General features: G+C 43.2%; 1 protein-coding gene across 1 annotated transcript in view; it reads right to left on the bottom strand.

Moving 5' to 3' along the window:
• GSAP (gamma-secretase activating protein) overlaps positions 1-19,319 on the bottom strand; it is a 104,380-nt gene that overhangs the window by 14,270 nt on the left and 70,791 nt on the right. Inside the window, exons 20-23 of the mRNA XM_011927720.1 lie at positions 5,265-5,393; positions 4,364-4,422; positions 3,635-3,666; positions 1,235-1,296 (exon numbers count right to left, since the gene is read on the bottom strand). Coding sequence (XP_011783110.1) covers positions 1,235-1,296; positions 3,635-3,666; positions 4,364-4,422; positions 5,265-5,393 — 282 coding nt within the window. The remainder of the gene's footprint in view (positions 1-1,234; positions 1,297-3,634; positions 3,667-4,363; positions 4,423-5,264; positions 5,394-19,319) is intronic.

Raw genomic sequence — 19,319 nt, 5'->3', positions numbered from 1 at the left:
CGCCCAGCTAATTTTTGTATTTTTAGTAGAGACAGGGTTTCACCATGTTGGCCAAGCTGGTCTTGAACTCCTGACCTCAGGTGATCCACCTGCCTCGGCCTCCCAAAGTGCTGGGATAACAGGCGTGAGCTACAGTGCCCAGCCATGTTTGCCATACTATTTTAATAGCTGTGCAATATTTAATTTTATAAAAGTACTATAATTATTTCCTTCTTGTATATGTGAGATTTTTCTTTTACTATTGTTGCCATATCTAAACTAACCTCTCCTAATATATTAAAAACTCTAAATCTCAAACCTTACTATAGAAAGTCAAATATATTATGTAGAAACAACACTAAAGACTGCAGTAAAGGCAGAAAAGTTGAAAATTAAACCTAAACTAATAAATAGATTATCCCATTCTTAAGTCCATATAGTATTAAAAATATGTTATTAGGCTTTCCAGATGTCTCTTTAATCAGCTTTTTAAAGGTTTTGGATTTATTTACAAATTCTGCTTTTCAATTAATTTATTTTGATTTATATTTCTTTGGTCATCCTAGTATTATGACTTCTTGAGAAAAAGTACTTTGTTCTGTTGTTTTGTTGTTGTTGTTTTGTTTTGTTTTTTGAGACAGAGTCTCCCTCTGTCACCCAGGACGGAGTGCAGTGGCGCAAATCTTGGCTCACTGCAACCTCCACTTCCTGGGTTCCAGCGATTCTCCTGCCTCAGCCTCCTGAGTAGCTGAGATTACAGGTGTGCACCATCATGCCCAGCTAATTTTTGTATTTTTAATACAGACAGGGTTTCATCATGCTGGCCAGGCTGGTCTCAAACTCCTGACCTCAGGTGATTCGCCCGCCTTGGCCTCCCAAAGTGCTAGGATTAGAGGTATGAGCCACTGTGCCCAGCCTGTTCTGTTGTATTTGAAACCCCAAATACAAATGCCACAAAGATGCAGCTCTTTCCTTTTTTAAAGCACTCGCAACGCTATACACTCCTTATCATGGTTTGTAAATTACATATGTATTGGTGTGATTCATGTGTGTCTTCCCTCTTGACTACATATTCCAAGAGGGCAGAAATCATATGGGTTGCTTACCACTGGACACACAGGGTCCATAATGCTGGCAAAACATACTTGTGTAAAGAATAAAGAATAAGATCAGAATGAGAAGCCCACTGTAACCCTTTCCCCTTGTCTTAGGGTCTGTTGTTTGCCAGCCCCTAAAGAACCCACATACCACTTACCAGCCCCATGAGCAGCCGCTGGTGGCTGTCTTCCTCCTGCAGGAGGGGTGTTAATCTTGGCGCTGAAATGAAATAGAGCAATAGTTAGGCTCTGAGCAGTTTTCATGAGATGGGTTAGAAGGAAGAAGAATCAGCCTGGGTTTCCGTTCTCTGAGTCATTGGGAAAACATAACACTTCCCTGACAGGATGAAAATTTTTCATCACCTAAGTGTGACCTACTCCTACAAGGTGAACTTATCAGAGCCATGTGAAACAGGGAATGACCAAGAAAGGAAGAAAATACATTCCTCAACCCCAGTAGGCTCTAGCTTTGATTTTTGTTTAACACTAAAACTCACTGCTAAGAACCTCTGCTCCACTGGAAACAGAGGGACTTGGGCCTTCTCTTAACCCTTCTGGGATCATAAACTGAGGGAACAGGGCTCGGTGGAAGGACTGCATGGCTCCCTTCTACTTTCTGAACCTGTAGTTCAGTAGCCTTGGGAGTTACTGAACTGGGGGGGCCAGTCAATCACTGCAGCAAATACTACTAACTGGCACAAGTTATCAGACTACAAAGGTAGCTAGGAAAAGGTGGAAAAGTGATGGAAAAGTGATGTGTTAAATCAAATGGTACTTTCTCCACCGTGATTTGCAATGCACACTACAGTGTAGTAGCCCTAGGGGGAGACAAACCCAGTTTTGCCAGAAAATCTGCCCCAAAGCACTTCTAACATCTTTGTATTCCATTCTTTTCTTCTTAAATACTTGAGATCCAGTGCCAGGCAAAAGGGTAGAACCACCCTGCTTAGTGGGCTGGCGACTCCTTCTGGGAGGGCATAGATATCTCTTGAACCCCTGGGATAAATCTTCCCTGGATCCCACACAACCCTCGTGATTGATATGAAACAATTTAACATGTGGATCCAACAGCCCTGCATTTCACAGAATGTTCTGTTTCAGGCAGTGACATTCTTTATGGGGAACTAGTATATGCAAAGCACATGCGAGGAAAGGGAAGAGTTTCCTAAAGTGCATTAAGAGAGACTGACTAGTAGCAGGATGCAAACGGCCTTGACACATAGAGTAGCTCCATAAGCAGGGCAGGAGGGGTGGCACGACAGAAACCTCAACCAAACCAGCAACATTCCCCATTGCAAAACCCCCAGCAATGCAAGGATGGTACGCCTGAAACACACACACGCATGCCCCTGTCTGGCAGGGCAGATCCCCTGGCTTCAGGCATTGATGGCCTGGTAAGGCAGGGGCTGGTTCCTCCTGGTCTGGTCAGTGAGCCCAGGCTCTGTCAGCCTAAGCTGGATGACAAGTGCACTGTCACAGTTCACTGGGCTGTGTGCACAGTTGCAGGAGGTGCAGCAATGCACAGTATAAAATAGTTTCCATTAGAGTCACCCAACATCCAAGCCCATAAAACAGGATTGGGATATAAAAACAAAAGCTTATTTAATGAAGGCTGACCTTCATGAGGCATGGAAGTGTTCTTCTGGCAACTACAAACAAGCCTGTGCCTGAATATGCTCAGCATTCCCCTCCCCTGGTTTCACCTGGCCAAGTCCCCTTTGTTTATCAAGACTTAACTCACATGTCAGCCCTTTGGGGAGCCTCTTCCAACCTCCCTCCCTCTCCAGCCATCCCCGCTCCTGACCTATCCTCTCATTCCCTACACCTACAGATTACATAATATCTGTCATTTGGTTTAGAAGCCACACGTTAACATTTCTTCCTTACACACTAAGGATAAAGGAGCCACCTCAGGTACCCACATGCGCTAAGCACTATGCTAGGTGCTATCTGCATTACCCCAGTTAGTCTCATTTTCTCTTCATTCCCCTGAGGAGGACAGTGCACAAATGGTTAAGTGACTTGCCCAGGAGCACTTGGTTCACATGAGGCCATGCTAGAATATGTCCAGCGCTGTCTAGCTCTCAAGCCTATGCTCTTTCCACACTGCTTACCTGGAAGCTCCTCATCTTTATACCTCTAGGACCTGTGTGCCCAATTTTTAACCAAAATGAGAGGCACATACAAGGCAAGACCTGGTAGGATCAGACAGCTAGAAAGCAAGCAGCGCCAAGCCAAGGGAATTGCCAAAATACATCCTGTGGGCACAGCCAGAGGGCAGCTCTATATGACAGGAAATAAGGAGAACCGCAAGGCGATGCATCACCCAGGGACTCTCACAGCAAAAGCACATTCAGCAGCTGTCCCCGGAGGTCCTGGCGCTTAGACAGACACGGGAAGAGCTGTGCAGCCACTCTAACAACAAGATATTAAAAGGTGCTGCCTGTACCACACTACTGGAAGTGATTTTCTTGCCAACCCACAGTGGTAGGAAGAACAGTGCTACAAACAAAACACTGACTGAAATCCAGAAGGCTTTATTACAGATCTTTTCTTACCCAAATTTCTTGCTTCTAGGTTAGAAATCACCCTACGAAGAAATTAGCCATGTTATTCACAGACAGCATTGCTTTTAAAAAATTCAAAGCCACATCATACAAAGATATCCTCCTTTAAAAATGCATAAAAACCACTGTAGAAACTATTCTTAGGCTGCCGAAAACCTCAAAAACTTTGATCAATGTAGTGAAAGCCACATGAGGCAATTATAAAATCTCAAAACCCTTTAGTGCCAACAACGGCAATAATTTAAAACAATTGTAGCTCTCAGTTATTAAAAATAATGGGGACAGAAAATAGAACAGAGGTTGGAATGGGGCCTATACTTTTAGTACTCTGAGATGACTCATATATCCAGAAAACAGGCTTTCAAAATAAGAGCAAGCTCACTAGCCCATTGACACTTTAAAAAAAAAAAAAAAATCAACCTAGTATTTGCCTTTCTCTCCTAAAATGCTAATAGGAAATTTCTTTACCACTTATCCATTGTAAACATCTATCCACAGGTTACAAGTCTATAAAGTTCAACATATAAGCTTTTCCCACTAGAAATTCCAGCAACAAATTCCAGAATAGGGTCCAAGTGGCTGCATTTGTGAAGCTGACAATATCATTTTGCTGGGGATATGCATCAAAAGTAAACTACTTCTGTAAAAGGTAGCCAACAAAACAAAGTCATTGTAAATGTTAACCATCTTACAGATATGATAACCTCTAATTTCACTTACTTTATTGCATTATCAAGAATATTCCTCACGTATGCCGTGGACCTTCTTTTTCCTGTTTTCTAGGAGTGAGAACACATCAGGAGTATGGAAGGTAAAGGTTTTATTGGTGACTTTTCACATCAAGGATATAATGCAATACAGTTAAGAGCATCAGATAGAAGAAATATATTTTCCAGGTAATCAGAACACCTAGATTTTTCAAAAAGTTTTAAGAAACATTTTATTCTGAAACAATTACAGACTCACAGGAAATTGCAAGTCAACTATATACTACATATAACAACACTAATCTATGTGCAGCGATACTAGAAAGAGATTCAATGTACCCTCCACCCAGTCTCCTCAGTGCTTATATCTTACATAATTAGAGCACAATATCAAAATCAAAAATTGACATTGGCACAATGTGTGTAATTCTATGTCATCTCATCATGTTTAGATTCATGTCCCACAAGATACCACCACAATCACAATAGAGAACTCTTCGATCACCCCCAAAGATATCCATAGGTCACCCCTGGACAGTGAGTCACATCCACTATTCTCCCTCCAACTACCCCAACCCCTAATGGCCACTAATTTGGGAACACCTAGATTTTTTTAAATCAATTTTTAACTGCATAAGTAACCTGGGAACACATCTGAGACGTGGATATTAATCGTACTTCTACTATGAACGTGCTGTGTGTCCCTTAAACTTTCTGCTCTTCAGTTTCCTCCCCAGGAGAACAGAGATCATAGAAGCATCTCTACCTATTGAGATCAGTAATGACAACGTTCGAGTGCCTGGCAATTGAGAACAGTGCTGCACATGGAAGCCAGCCTTATGATTTAAAGGCATCGCCTGGATCCAGTCCACTATGCCTGGCAGCTGGCTTTGTTCTCACTGACCCACTCATACCTCTTCAGAGATCAGGTTGTGCCACTCTCTCCTGACCACAATGTTGTTATAGTGGAAGTGTGGCTTGGCATACTTAACATATTCTAGGTTGGAGTTCAGCTTTTCCCAGTAGCCCTTAAAGCTGAGCACCTGTAGGAGACAAAAACATCAGTGGCCTTCAGAGGCAGGCCCAGTGGCCCAAACCACCCAGTGAGTATCACGCACGCCTTACTTCCCCAGCTCTCAGGGCCCACGTTTCTGAGTGAATACGTTCCACAGAGGATGGCATTCTAGACCCAATAGGGATTCTAAAATAGACTTAAAGAATCTTGTTTCCCCACTTCATTTTCTATCTTTATTGTTTTGTTTTGTTTTGTTTTGTTTTTTTAAACTACATAGAGAACTGCTGCTCACTTCTCAAAACCAACAGGACTTCCCCGGGCTGCGGCTTAGCAGGGAAACCTGTATTAAACACATTGAGTCATTTCCTCCCTAGAGCCCTGTTTTTATGACTTAAGTGGTGTCAACAGTGCCATGTTCACTAAGACAAAGTTCATTAACATTTGGATAAGTAGAGTAGGTTTACTTTCCTGCTAAACTTATTTACTCCCAAGGACATTTTTCAAAACCTAGGAATTAAAAAAGATAAAATGAACTAATTTTACATTGTCACATACACCAAAACAGAATTAGTCAGTATTCTATCTAGATCTTTGAATTATTGATATAATTGTACTACCCTGAAGCAAGAATGTATCCATTATATTCATTTTTAAATAACAAAATGCAATGTTAATACATTCTTAGTGTTGAAGGATATTCTGACACAAACCAAAAAAGGTAGACTTATGATACTTTTTGCCAAAATACGTGCATTTACAAATGATTTTATTGGGGCCAGAGATGTAATGTGTGGTCATAAAACTAAGTGAGCTATATTGCCTGCCAAGGTGACAGACTTGGCTGAACTGCAAGAAAAATAAGAAAACTTAAAACAAAACAAAACAAAACAAAAAACACCTCGCTCAAGAAAAATGCCCTCATGTTAAATTATAGCACGTTATTACCATTTTTATTCAAAAGACAGTCATAATTGGTTTGAAATGTATTTTGGAGTATCAGTAAAGTGAATAACATAACATCAAAACTTGCTGTTTCAGAAGACTGAAATGCCCATCCAGCCAACATCCCTCCTCCCAGAGACAGAAAAACTCTTGCCAAGAAAGTCTCATTTCCAGGGGAAAACATGAATCAGATTCCACTCCTCACTTGACTCACCTCACTCATCTTTTCTTTCCCTTTCCATTTAGTTATGATGAATGTACACTTATCCACCCTTTGGTTCTTCTTTATATTTAAGGAAAAAAAAAGACAAGACAAATCCTGTAGACGTTTGACAGAATTAGGTCCCTGACTGGAAGTCTCTAAAGCTTTCTTGCTGTCCTAATCTGGGCTCAGGCACAGGAGTGCCAAAAGCCAGAACACTAATTGGTGTTGTGGTGACATCTAGCGTTCTGTTGAGCTATTAACTCCTCCTGCTTGGCCACAGGAGTCCCACCACCCCCACAGTTCGCCCAGATGTTGCCCAGGACAGGATATGGGAGGGGATAAAGTCAGGTGCCCTCTACCTGTCATCTGGCCCCATCCCCTCAATCAAGTCAAATGCTATCCTGTTGTTAGAAGTCCCCACTCACTGCAGCTCCTAAGAAAAGATCTCGCCCAAATTACCTTCCTTCTTACTCCATTTAAAAAAATCCCTTTCCTCATAACCTTTTGGGGAGGTAGGCACATTTTTCATAGTTTTGTTTTATTTTAAATTAACAAATAATTGTATACATTTATGGGTTGCAATGTGGTGTTTCAGTACATGCATACATTGTGGAATTATCAAATCAGGCTAATTAGCATAGCCATCTGTCTGCTAAGAAGAAACAGATCAAACAGAGCTCGCCACATGTCCGTGGACAGGCTTTTGAGGGGCTCCAGCACCCACTGCCTGAATGTAAAACAGAGCATGTGTTTGTATGAGCACTCTTCTGGGGAGACAGTCTATAGCTTGCACCAGATTTTCAAAGAAATCCATGGCCTAAAATAGACTAGAGTTAGAAGGAAAAGGATCTGAATTTAAAATAAAACAAAAATTAAAACTTACATTTAAGTAAGAAATACTGTTAGCCAAACATCCCAAAAATATTTTCACATGAACTTACATCGTTTTCAGGGAGGTCATTACCTAATATAGATATTAGAATATCTATAATATCTTACAGATATTAAGATAATACAGAAAAAAAAACATGTCACTATTTGGTATCCACTACAGAAGTGATATAATTTTTCTCAGTTAAGAAATGCGGCCTGGTGCGATGGGTCATGCCTGTAATCCCAGCACTTTGGGAGGCAGAGGCAGGCAGATCACAAGGTCAACAGATCAAGACCACCCTGGCCAACATGATGAAACCCCGTCTGTACTAAAAATACAAAAATTAGCTGGGCGTTCTCGCATGCACCTGTAGTCCCAGCTACTTGGGAGGCTGAGGAAGGAGAATCACCTAAACCCGGGAGGCAGAGGTTGCAGTGAGCCAAGATGGCACCACTGCACTCCAGCCTGGTGACAGAGCGAGACTCTGTCTCCAAAAAAAAGAAGTGCAGAGAGATCATTGTAAGTTGGAAAGTCTATTTGGAAACCTGGAAAACAGACACAGAACAGGGGAGGGAAATGGACTTGAGTCAGTGAAGGACAAGGAAAGGATGTTCCAGGTGGGACTCTTAGGGTGTGAGCAAAGACAGAGACTATAACATGGATTCTATAACAGATCTGAGCCAGAGCATTAGAGCCAACAGCACTTCATTCTCTATAGTGAAGACAATAGCCTCCAGCATGGGCAACTCCCAGCCTCAGCTGCCCATTGGAACCACCTGGGTCTCATCCCCAATTTGATTTATTTGGCTGGGGTGTGCCTGAGCCTTATGAGTTTTACAAGTTCCCCCAAGTGATCCTAATGTTCAGCCACAACTGAGAACAGTGAGCATGTTCAAGTAATCCTGGGCACCCCACCCTCAAACACTTAATTCAATCTATACACCTCTGGCTTAAAGGCTATATAAATCACCAGCTATCTAAAGACTTCTGATTGTGTGGTTTTAAAATAGGAGATATAGTTGAAGAGGTAGTTAGGGCCAAATCTTTGAGGGATTCTAAATGCCAAGGTGACGCCAGCATGCTCATTATCCCAGAGAATAAAAGGATCTCCCACATAACATTTTAGATGCTGTAACCCGGAAGGGAGAGTTGAATCTGCACAATCCCATCCTAAGAGCCAAGACACACCATCGCACCACTATGCTCTAGGCTGAGCCTGGTCAAGAAACAACAGATGCTGGTGAGGCTGTGGAGAAACAGAAATGCTTTTGCACTGTTGGTGGGAATGTAAACTAGTTCAACCATTGTGGAGGACAGTATGGTGATTTCTCAAAGACCTAGAACCAGAAGTATTATACCATTTGACCCAGCAATCCCATTGCTGGGTATATACCCAAAGGAATACAAATCCTTCTATTATAAAGCTACATGCACATGTATGTTCACTGCAGCAGTATTCACAATAGCAAAGAAATGGAATCAATCCAAATGCCCATTAATGATAGACTGAATAAAGAAAATGTGGTACATATACACCATAGAATACTATGCAGCCACAAAAAGGAACAAGATCATGTCCTTTGCAGGGACACAGATGGAGCTGGGAGCCATTATCCTCAGCAAACTAACACAGGGAGAGAAAACCGAATGCCACTTGTTCTCACTTATAAGTAGGAGCTGAACAATGAGAACACATGGACACAAGGAGGGGAACAACACACTCTGGGGCCTGTTGGGGGTTGGGGGAAGGAAAGCATCAGAGTAAATAGCTAATGCATGCTGGGCTTAATACCTAGGTGATGGGTTGAGAGGTGCAGCAAACCACCATGGCATACGTTTACCTATGTAACAAACCTGCATGTCCTGCACATGTATCCTGGAACTTAAAATTAAAAAAAAAAAAAAAGGATGAACCTGGGAGCACAGGAAATCACTGTCAATCAGCTAGCACTTATCCAACAAAGCAAATACTGTACTCATCAGGAACAACAGCACCACAAAATGAAAGCCACAACTGCCCAAGAAGCCCATTACCAGCTACTTGAAAAGAGCTAATAAAGCTTTAAAAATAAAACACAAAAATGCTGTGTAAGAAACATACCCATGCCGGGTGCAGTGGCTCACACCTGCAATTCCAGCACTTTGGGAGGCCAAGATGGGTGGATTACTTGAGCTCAGGAGTTCGAGACTTGGGCAACATGGTGAAAACCTGGCTCTACTAAAAACGCAAAAAATTAGCTGGGCATGGTGGCATGTACTTGTAGTCCCAGCTACTTGGAAGGCTGAGATGGGAGGATCACTTGAACCTGGGGAGGCAGAGGTTGCAGTGAGCCAAGATCATGCCTCTGTATTCCAGCCTGGATGACAGAATGAGACTGTCTTCAAAAAAAGCAAAGCAAAGAAAAATACCCCTGAATTAGAGACAATGTTAGAAGCAATCAGATCCTCAAGGAATGACCTAGAAGCATTTTCCCACATAAAGGGGAATTTTTTCTCTTAGGATGACCTGAAATAATTGCCAAACACAGCCCATCACAACTATTCACTAAACAAAAGAACCAGTGGGTTACATTAAGGAATTGTTTCCCATTTATTATTTGGATTGCCAATTAATCCAAAAACAAACAAACAAAAAACTCTGTGGTACTGGTTCATCTGCAAGTTACTGCCAGGGAAAAAAAAAAAACAAACAAAATCCGCCTTTCATTTCCAAAAGGCCCTCTGGCTGTGGTCCTACTTCTGCTGATTAACCAGCATCTTCTTACAGAGGAGGCGGCCAGCTCAAAGAGAACCATTTCCTCTGTGTGCCAGGACTCAACTAGCACAGCTAAAGCATCATCCAGTTTGGCTCTTCAGTGGATCCCATCTCAGTATCAGCTTTTACTTACAGCCCAGAGAAACACAGTGACCCACTACCTCTAAGCACTGACAGAATAAATAGAAAATGTTTGTGTATACATAAAGCTAGGAAGGCACTAAACTAAGATGCTCTAAACAGGAACACTCATTCACAGGGCAAGTGATCAGAACTCCTAAGGCCGCCCACTTAGGGAAACGCATGCTGCAATTTCACAGTCTCCTGAATATAAATGGACTTGCTCCTTATCTCGCAAAAATTTCCACTTACTTGCCCATCTGGGTAGTTCCTATTATTTTCAATGAGTTGAATTTTTTTCTAAAAATGAAATCACTAAATATGGCTCTAAACTATTCCATCTCACAATCAGTTTATGCCATGAAAAAGTCACTGCTAAGCTCTTTCCCTCCTCTCAGTCTTGAGAATTAAAAACACTTGTCCCCAACCAAAACTATGAATAAGACCAGCACAGTGTAGTAGCTGGTAGAAGAGGAACAAAAACAAGAATCCTCCATCCTGGGTCTGTTCCTCAATTTCATCATCTAGGAAGCAGCCTGAAGACACCCCCATTGGTACAGAAACAACAGGAATGAAATCACTAGCCTCAAGCTCTTCTTTTTGTTTTTGTTTTTTGAGACTCAGTTTCCCTCTGTCACCCAGGCTGGAGTGCAATGGCACAATCTTGGCTCACTGCAACCTCCACCTCCCAGGTTCAAGCAATTCTCTTGCCTCAGCCTCCCGGGTAGCTGGGACTACAGGCGCCCGCCACCATGCCCAGCTAATTTTTGCATTTTTAGTAGAGACGGGGTTTCACCGTGTTGGCCAAGCTGGTCTCGAACTGCTGACCTCAGGTGATCCACCCACCTAGGCCTCCCAAAATGATGGGATTATAGGCATGAGCCACCGTACCCAGCCAGTATCATCTTATTTTTTTAATCTATGCTAATCCACCTCTAATTAGTATTTTTTTGTTGCATCATAAAATTAAGGTTTATGGTATCCACCGGCCTCACTATAATTAACTGTTCCAAACAATATGTGCAAACTGAACTTTGGGAAATCAATATTTTCCACATAACCAACTAACACTGCTATTGATGCTACATCTTTGTCAAAGCAACAATTTTTAAAAATTATAAACTATTACATTGTAATTATACCAATACTTCAGACCGCTAAAAATCTTTTTATTTAAGTGATCATGGTTGTCTGTATTGTGGGGGTCAAGTCTTTTGTGCTTTTGTGTCTTTTGTGCTTCACTAAGCAATTAATTACACTCATGCTCTGCCCAATTAAAACTTTGTGTTTTGTTTGTGAGGTGGAGTCTTGCTCTGTCACCCAGGCTGGAGTGCAGTGGCGTGATCTTGGCTCACTGCAACCTCCACCTCCCAGGTTCAAGGAATTCTCTTGCCTCAGCCTCCCAAATACTGGGGGTTACAGGTGTGCACCACCACACTCTGCTAATTTTTGTATTTTCTATAGAGACAGGGTTTCACCATGTTGGCCAGGCTGGTCTCGAACTCCTGGTCTCAAGAGATCCACCCACCTCGGCCTCCCAAAGTGCTGGGATTACAGGTGTGAGCCAGCGCACCCAGCCTAAAACAGTTTAACACCAGTGAAAAAGCAGGTAAGTCTCTGAATGGAGAGCAGCCCAGGTATAAACTACTCTTCTCCCAGTTGCTCAGGGGCATCAGACGACTGATAGACATTGGCAGTAACACCCTCACATCTGAGTGGCCATAAGGAGAAATGAGCAGTAAGTTTTTTGTCCTTCCTAGTCTCTGAGTCAGGTAATCAACAATCTCTAACAAGTGATTAAATACACTTCAGATGTCCAACTTAAAGACTGTGGTAAAAATATCCCATTTCTCCATTTGTATCACGCTCATCTTTATCCTTATATTTATTTTAAAGTTTTAAAAATCCATACATGCTTCCTGTGGTTGAACAGTTTTAATGGTTTTTCTTCTCATAAAATGAAGGGCAGGCCAAGTGTGGTGGCTCATGTGTGTAATCCCAGCACTTTGTGAGGCTGAGGTGGGATAATCCCTCGAGGCCAGGAATTTGAGATCAGCCCCAGCAACATACCAAGACCCTGTCTCCACAGGAAAAAAAAAAAAAAAAATTAGCCAGGCTTGGTGGTGTATGCCTGTGGTCCCAACTACTTGGGAGTCTGATATGGGAGGATTGCTTACACCCAGGAAGTCAAGGCTGCAGTGAGCCACTACGGCACCACTGCACTCCAGCCTGGGTGACAGAGGGAGACCCTAAATCAATCAATCAATCAATCAATCAAAATTTTTAAAAAATAAAAATAAAATCAAAGGCAATTTTTAGCCTTTTATGAAAGTTGCCGTTTCCCTAGAGCAATCCATAGTTTACAAAGGGATAAAATCATTCTTAGGAAGGACACTGTTAATGACATTCCTTTTAAGGCAAGCACCTTGTTTCAATATATTTCCTGTTTAGTGTTTTTAAAATGACTTTGAGAACTATTTATAAGATGAGGAAGTCCTTTGTCTCTGTAAGGAAGATTTTCTGATTTAACTGGTTTATCCTGCCCAAGATGTTCATATAGGTCTTAGTCTGTTACAGCAGCTAAACCAAAATACCATAAACCAGATGGCTTATCAGCAAATTTATTTCTCACAGTTCTTCAGACTGGAGTGCCCAAAATCAGGGTGTGGTCAGATGTGGTGTCTGATAAGGGCCCACTTCCTAGACTGCCATGTGTTCACTGTAACCTCATGTGGCGGGAGGGCAAGCTGGCTCTGTAGGGTCTCTTCTATGAGGGTACTAATTGCAATCACCAGGGCTCTGCCCTCATGAACTAATCACCTCCCAAAGGCACCACCACCTAAAACCATCACCTTGGGGGTCAGGACTTCCATATATGAATTCTGAAGAGATGTAAACATTCAGACCATAGCAATATCACAATTTATTAAACATTTGTACAGTGTTCCACTTTATACTAAAAGGAAGTGCTTCAGAATGCAGAGACAACAGGAGGAACGTACCTATCTAGTTCCCACACATACACCCCTACCCCTTTCCTCCCTTGACTCCTTATCAGGGCACTCATCTACTAAGGCAAAAAGAAATAAGTGTGGTCAGAGTAAATAGTCCCCTTGGGACTCAAAGAAAGAATGTGGAAGCAAGCACACACTCTTAGGTAATTTGTGATTCAGGTCATGAGTGTCCAGAGCCACCTCCTATTGGGTAAGTATGGCAAGAACAGTCACATAACTGGGACTAGGGAGAGAGGAGCTGAGGGTGGGACATGCTCGTGCAACCAGCTTCATCCCTATATAATTAAGTTGGGACTTGGGATAGAAGAAGTAGGTTAAAGGTGAAGGTAGCAGCTTGGAGTGAGTGAGTGGTATTATGCAAGCAGACATGAGGAAAGAAATGAGAAATAGCAGGACCAGGTGTCTTGGGAATGAGAATCTCCTGATTAGAGTCTCGCATGCTGAGCATTTGGGGTGTGTGGAGTTGGTCAAACCAAACCCAGTACTATCTTCTCCTGAGTCCAAGGCTAGTCTCAGCAATATACCTCTGCCTTCCTTGATGGATCACGGCTATGTGCAGAGGGTCATAGAGAGATCTACAGTGCCTCATATCCTTGGTATTAATAACTACTAGCACATGAGTACAGGTGGAGCCAAAAGATCTCCCAAGCATGTGTGGAAATGGTGAATGGGAAACAACTGTCTGCAGAGCCAAATATGACAGCTCTGGGTAGAGGAGAAAAACGTGAGGAGAAAGAGGGAATGTAAAAGGAGGACAGAAACACATGGAGGATATAAAATACCCCATTTTACACACACCCACACATGGAAAACAAACAAGCCAGTGCAAAAAAGAAGTAACTTTGTTTCTAAGCAAAGCTAAACCATATTCTTAGAAAACCTAATAGGTGAAACTTGATAGGACCTTTCCACTTTTATACTTAACTTTTTAAATGAAAATACACAACGTTGATAAGATTGTAGTAAAACTAGTAAACTCATAAATCCCTTATTAATGTAAATTAGCCCTTGTCAGGCCTCTGAGCCCAAGCTAAGCCATCATATCCCCTGTGACCTAGAGTATACATCCAGATGGCCTAAAGGAAGTGAAGAATCACAAAAGAAGTGAAAATGGCCAGTTCCTGCCTGAACTGATGACATTCTACCATTGTGATTTGTTCCTACCCCACCTTAACTAGCGATTAACCTTGTGAAATTCCTTCTCCTGGCTCAGAAGCTCCCCCACTGACCACCTTGTGACCCCTGCCCCTGCCTGAAAGAGAACCCCCTTTGACTGTAATTTTCCACTACCCACCCAAATCCTACAAAATGGACCCACCCCTATCTCCCTTCACAGACTCTCTTCGGACTCAGCCCGCCTTCACTCAGGTGATTAAAAAGCTTTATTGCTCACACAAAGCCTGTTTGGTGGTCTCTTCACACAGACGCACGTGACATTTGGTGCCAAAGACCTGGAACAGGAGGACTCCTTCGGGAGACTTGTCCCCTGTCCTCACCCTCACTTCCGTGAGGAGATCCACCTATGACCTCAGGTCCTCAGACCAACCAGCCCAAGGAACATCTCACCACTTTCAAATCGGGTGGGCGGTCTTTTCACTCTCTTCTCCAGCCTCTCTTGCTACCCTTCAATCTCCCTGTCCTTCCAATTCCAGTTCTTTTTCCTCTGTAGTAGAGACAAAGGAGACACATATTATCTGTGGATCCAAAACTCCGGTGTCAGTCACAGACTCTGGAAGACAGTCTTCCCTTGGTGTTTTAATCACTGCGGGGAGGCCTGCCTAATTATTCACTCACACTCCATTGGTGTCTGATCACCATGGGGACACCTGCCCACATTCACCCAGGCTTGGTGGCGTATGCCTGTGGTCCTGGGGTCATTCACCCACATTCCCTTGGTGGCAAGTCAATTACAGGGACATCTGCTTTGGCTGCTCACCCACATTGCAGCCCAGGGCTGCTCACTACACCCCACTTCTCTCTGTGTCTCTACCTCTCTTTTATCTGTGCTTGCCTCCTTCACTATAGGCAACCTTCCACCCTCCATTCCCCCTTCTTCTCCCTCAGCCTGTGTTCTCAAAGACTTAAAACCTCTTCAACTCTCACCTGACCTAAAACCTAAGCACCTTATTTTCTTCTGCAACACTGCTTGGCCCCAATACAAACTCAATAATGGTTCTAAATAGCCAGAAAACAGCCACTTTTGAATTCTCCATTTTACAAGATCTGGATGATTTTTGTCGAAAAATGGGCAAATGGGTCTGAGGTACCTGACGTCCAGGCATTCTTTTACACATTGGTCCCTCCCTAGTCTCTGCTCCCATGTGACTCATTCCAAATCTGTCTTCTTTCTCTCCTGTCTGTTCCTTCAGTCTCCACCCCAAGCTCTGAGTCCTCTGAATCCTCCTTTTCTACAGACCCATCTGACCTCTCCCCTCCTCCCCAGGCTGCTCCTCACGAGGCTGAGCCAGGTCCCAATTCTACTTCAACCTCCGCTACCCCATCCTATAATCCTTTTATCACCTCCCCTCCTCACACCTGGTCCGGCTTACAGTTTCATTCCACGACTAGCCCTCCCCTACCTGCCCAACAATTTCCTCTTAAAGAGGTGGCTGGAGCTAAAGGTATAGTCAAGGTTAATGCTCCTTTTTATTTATACAACCTCTCCCAAATCAGTTAGCATTTAGACTCTTTTTCATCAAATATAAAAACTCAACCCAGTTCATGGCCCATTGGGCAACAACCCTTAGACGCTTTACTGCCCTAGACCCAGAAGGGCCAGAAGGCTGCCTTATTTTCAGTATGCATTTTATTACCCAATCCGTTCCTGACATTACATAAAGCTCCAAAAATTAGATTCTGGCCCTCAAACCCCACAACAAGACTTAATTAACCTCACTTTCAAGGTGTACAATAATAGAGTAGAGGCAGCCAAGTAGCAACATATTTCTGAGTTGCAATTCCTTGCCTCCACTGTGAGAGAAACCCCAGCCACATCTCCAGCACACAAGAACTTCAAAATGCCTAAGCTGAAGCAGTCAAGCATTACTTCAGGACCTCCTCCCCCAGGATCCTACTTCAGTGCCGGAAATCTGGCCACTGGGCCAAGGAATGCCCACAGCCCAGGATTCCTCCTAAGCCGTGTCCCATCTGTGCAGGACTCCACTGGAAATCAGACTGTCCAACTCACCTGGCAGCCACTCCCAGAGCCCCTGGAACTCTGGCCCAAGGCTGACTCCTTCCCAGATCTTCTCAGCTTAGCAGCTGAAGACTGATGCTGCCCGATCACCTCAGAAGCTTCCTGCACCATCACAGAAGCTTTCGGTAACTCTTACAGTGTAAGGTAAGCCTGTCCCCTTCTTAATCAATACAGAGGCTACCCACTCCACATTACCTTCTTTTCAAGGGCATATTTCCCTTGCCTCCATAACTGTTGTGGGTATTGACGGCCAGGCTTCAAAACCCCTTAAAACTGCCCCACTCTGGTGCCAACTTGGACAATATTCTTGTATGCACTCCTTTTTAGTTATCCCCACCTGCCCAGTTCCCTGATTAGGTCAAGACATTTTAACTAAATTATCTGCTTCCCTGACTATTCCTAGGCTACAATCACACCTCATTGCCACCTTTTCCCCAGTTCAAAGCCTCCTTCACATTCTCTCCTTATATCTCCCCACCTTAATCCACAAGTATAGGACACCTCTACTCCCTCCTTGGTGACGGATCATGCACCCCTTATCATTCTATTAAAACCTAATCACCCTTACCCCACTCAATGCCAATATCCCATTCCACAGCACACTTTAAAAGGATTAAAGCCTGTTATCACTCGCCTGTTACAGCATGGCCTTTTAAAGCCTATAAACTCTCCTTACAATTCCCCCATTTTCCTGTCCCAAAACAGACAAGCCTTATAGGTTAGTTCAGGATCTGCACCTATCAACCAAATTGTTTTGCCTATCCACCCCATGGTGCCAAACCCATATACTCTCCTATCCTCAATACCTCTCTCCACAACCCATTATTCTATTCTAAATAAACCTAGTTGACCCCATAGATCCTAAATCCTTTCCCCACTTCCCTTTCCATTCCTTAAAAAACAGCTCCCACACTAGCTCTCCCTAACTCATCACTCCCTTTTCATTACACACAGCTGAAGTGCAAGGCTGTGTGGTAGGAGTTCTTACACAAGAGCCAGGACAGCACCATGTAACCTTTCTGTCCAAACGACTTGATCTTACTATTTTAGCCTAGCCTTTATGTCTGCATGTGGCAGCTGCTGCTGCTTTAATACTTTTAGAGGCCCTCAAAATCACAAACTACGCTCAACTCATTCTCTACAGTTCTCATAACTTCCAAAATTTATTTTCTTCCTCACACCTGACGCATATACTTTCTGCCCCCTTCCACTGCCTCTCAGCAAGCCAAACTCATTGCCTTAACTCCAGCCCTCACTCTTGCAAAAGGATTACGTGTCAATATTTATACTGACTCTAAATATGCCTTCCATATCCTGCACCACCATGCTGTTATATGGACAAAAAGGTTTCCTCACTACGCAAGGGTCCTCCATCATTAATGTCTCTCTAATAAAAACTCTCCTCAACGCCACTTTACTTCCAAAGGAAGCTGGAGTCATTCCCTGCAAAGGCCATCAAAATGTGTCAGATCCCATCGCTCAAGGCAACGCTTATGCTGATAAGGTAGCTAAAGCAGCAGCTAGTGTACCAACTTCTGTCCCTCACTGCCAGTTTTTCTCCTCCTCATTGGTCACTTCCACCTACTTCCCCACTGAAACTTCCACCTATCAATCTCTTCCCACACAAGGCAAATGGTTCTTAGACCAAGGAAAATATCTCCTTCCAGCCTCACAGGCCCATTCTATTCTGTCATCATTTCGTAACCTCTTCCATGTAGGTTACAAGCCACTAGCCCATCTCTTAGAACCTCTCATTTCCTTTCCATCGTGGCAATCTATCCTCAAGGAAATCACTTCTCAGTGTTCCATCTGCTATTCTACTACTCCTCAGGGATTGTTCAGGACCCCTCCCTTCCCTACACATCAAGCTCGGGGATTTGCCCCTGCCCAGGACTGGCAAATCAATTTTACTCACATGCCCCAAGTCAGGAAACTTAAATACCTCTTGGTCTGGGTAGACACATTCACTGGATGGGTAGAGGCCTTTCCCACAGGGTCTAAGAAGGCCACCACAATCATTTCTTCCCTTCTGTCAGACATAATTCCTCAGTTTGGCCTTCCCACCTCTATACAGTCCAATAATGGACAGGCCTTTACTAGTCAAATCACCCAAGCAGTTTCTCAGGCTCCTGGTATTCAGTGGAACCTTCAGACCCCTTACCATTCTCAATCTTCAGGAAAGGTAAAATGGACCAGTGGTCTTATAAAAACACACCTTACCAAGTTCAGCCACCAACTTAAAAAGGACTGAACAATACTTTTACCACTTGCCCTTCTCAGAATTCAGGCCCGTCCTCAGGATGCTATGGGGTATAGCCCATTTGAGCTCCTGTATGGATGCTCTGTTTTATTAGGGCCGAGTCTCATTCCAGACACCAGCCCAACTTGGACTGCACCCCAAAAACTTGTCATCCCTACTATGTTCTGTCTAGTCATACTCCTATTCACTGTTCTCTACTACTCATAAATGTCTTGCTCTTGTTTACACTGCCGGTTTACTGTTTCTCCAAGCCATCACAGCTAGTATCTCCTCATGCTATCCCCAAACCACCACTCTTAACTCCCTTTTAGAGTGGATAGATGATCTTTGCTGACAGGGTACACTCCAATACTTTCACTCTGATGAAGTCCTATTCTTTACCTTTATTTTCATTCTTATTCTTGTTCCTGTTCTTATGCCATCCTCTTCCTCCCCCCAGCTATGTCCACCACAGTACCAATCTCACTCACTCTCTCCTAGCCATTTCTAATCCTTCTTTAACAAATAATTGCTGGCTTTGCATTTCTCTTTCCTCCAAAATCTCTGAGGCCTCAATTTACTCACTGCAAAAAAAAAAAAAAAAAAAAA

Source organism: Colobus angolensis, unplaced genomic scaffold (assembly GCF_000951035.1).
Source record: "Colobus angolensis palliatus isolate OR3802 unplaced genomic scaffold, Cang.pa_1.0 Scaffold74, whole genome shotgun sequence".
Taxonomy (NCBI): Eukaryota; Metazoa; Chordata; class Mammalia; order Primates; family Cercopithecidae; genus Colobus; species Colobus angolensis.
Note: the sequence above shows the minus strand (reverse complement) of the source record. Positions and strands in the feature narration are given on the sequence as shown.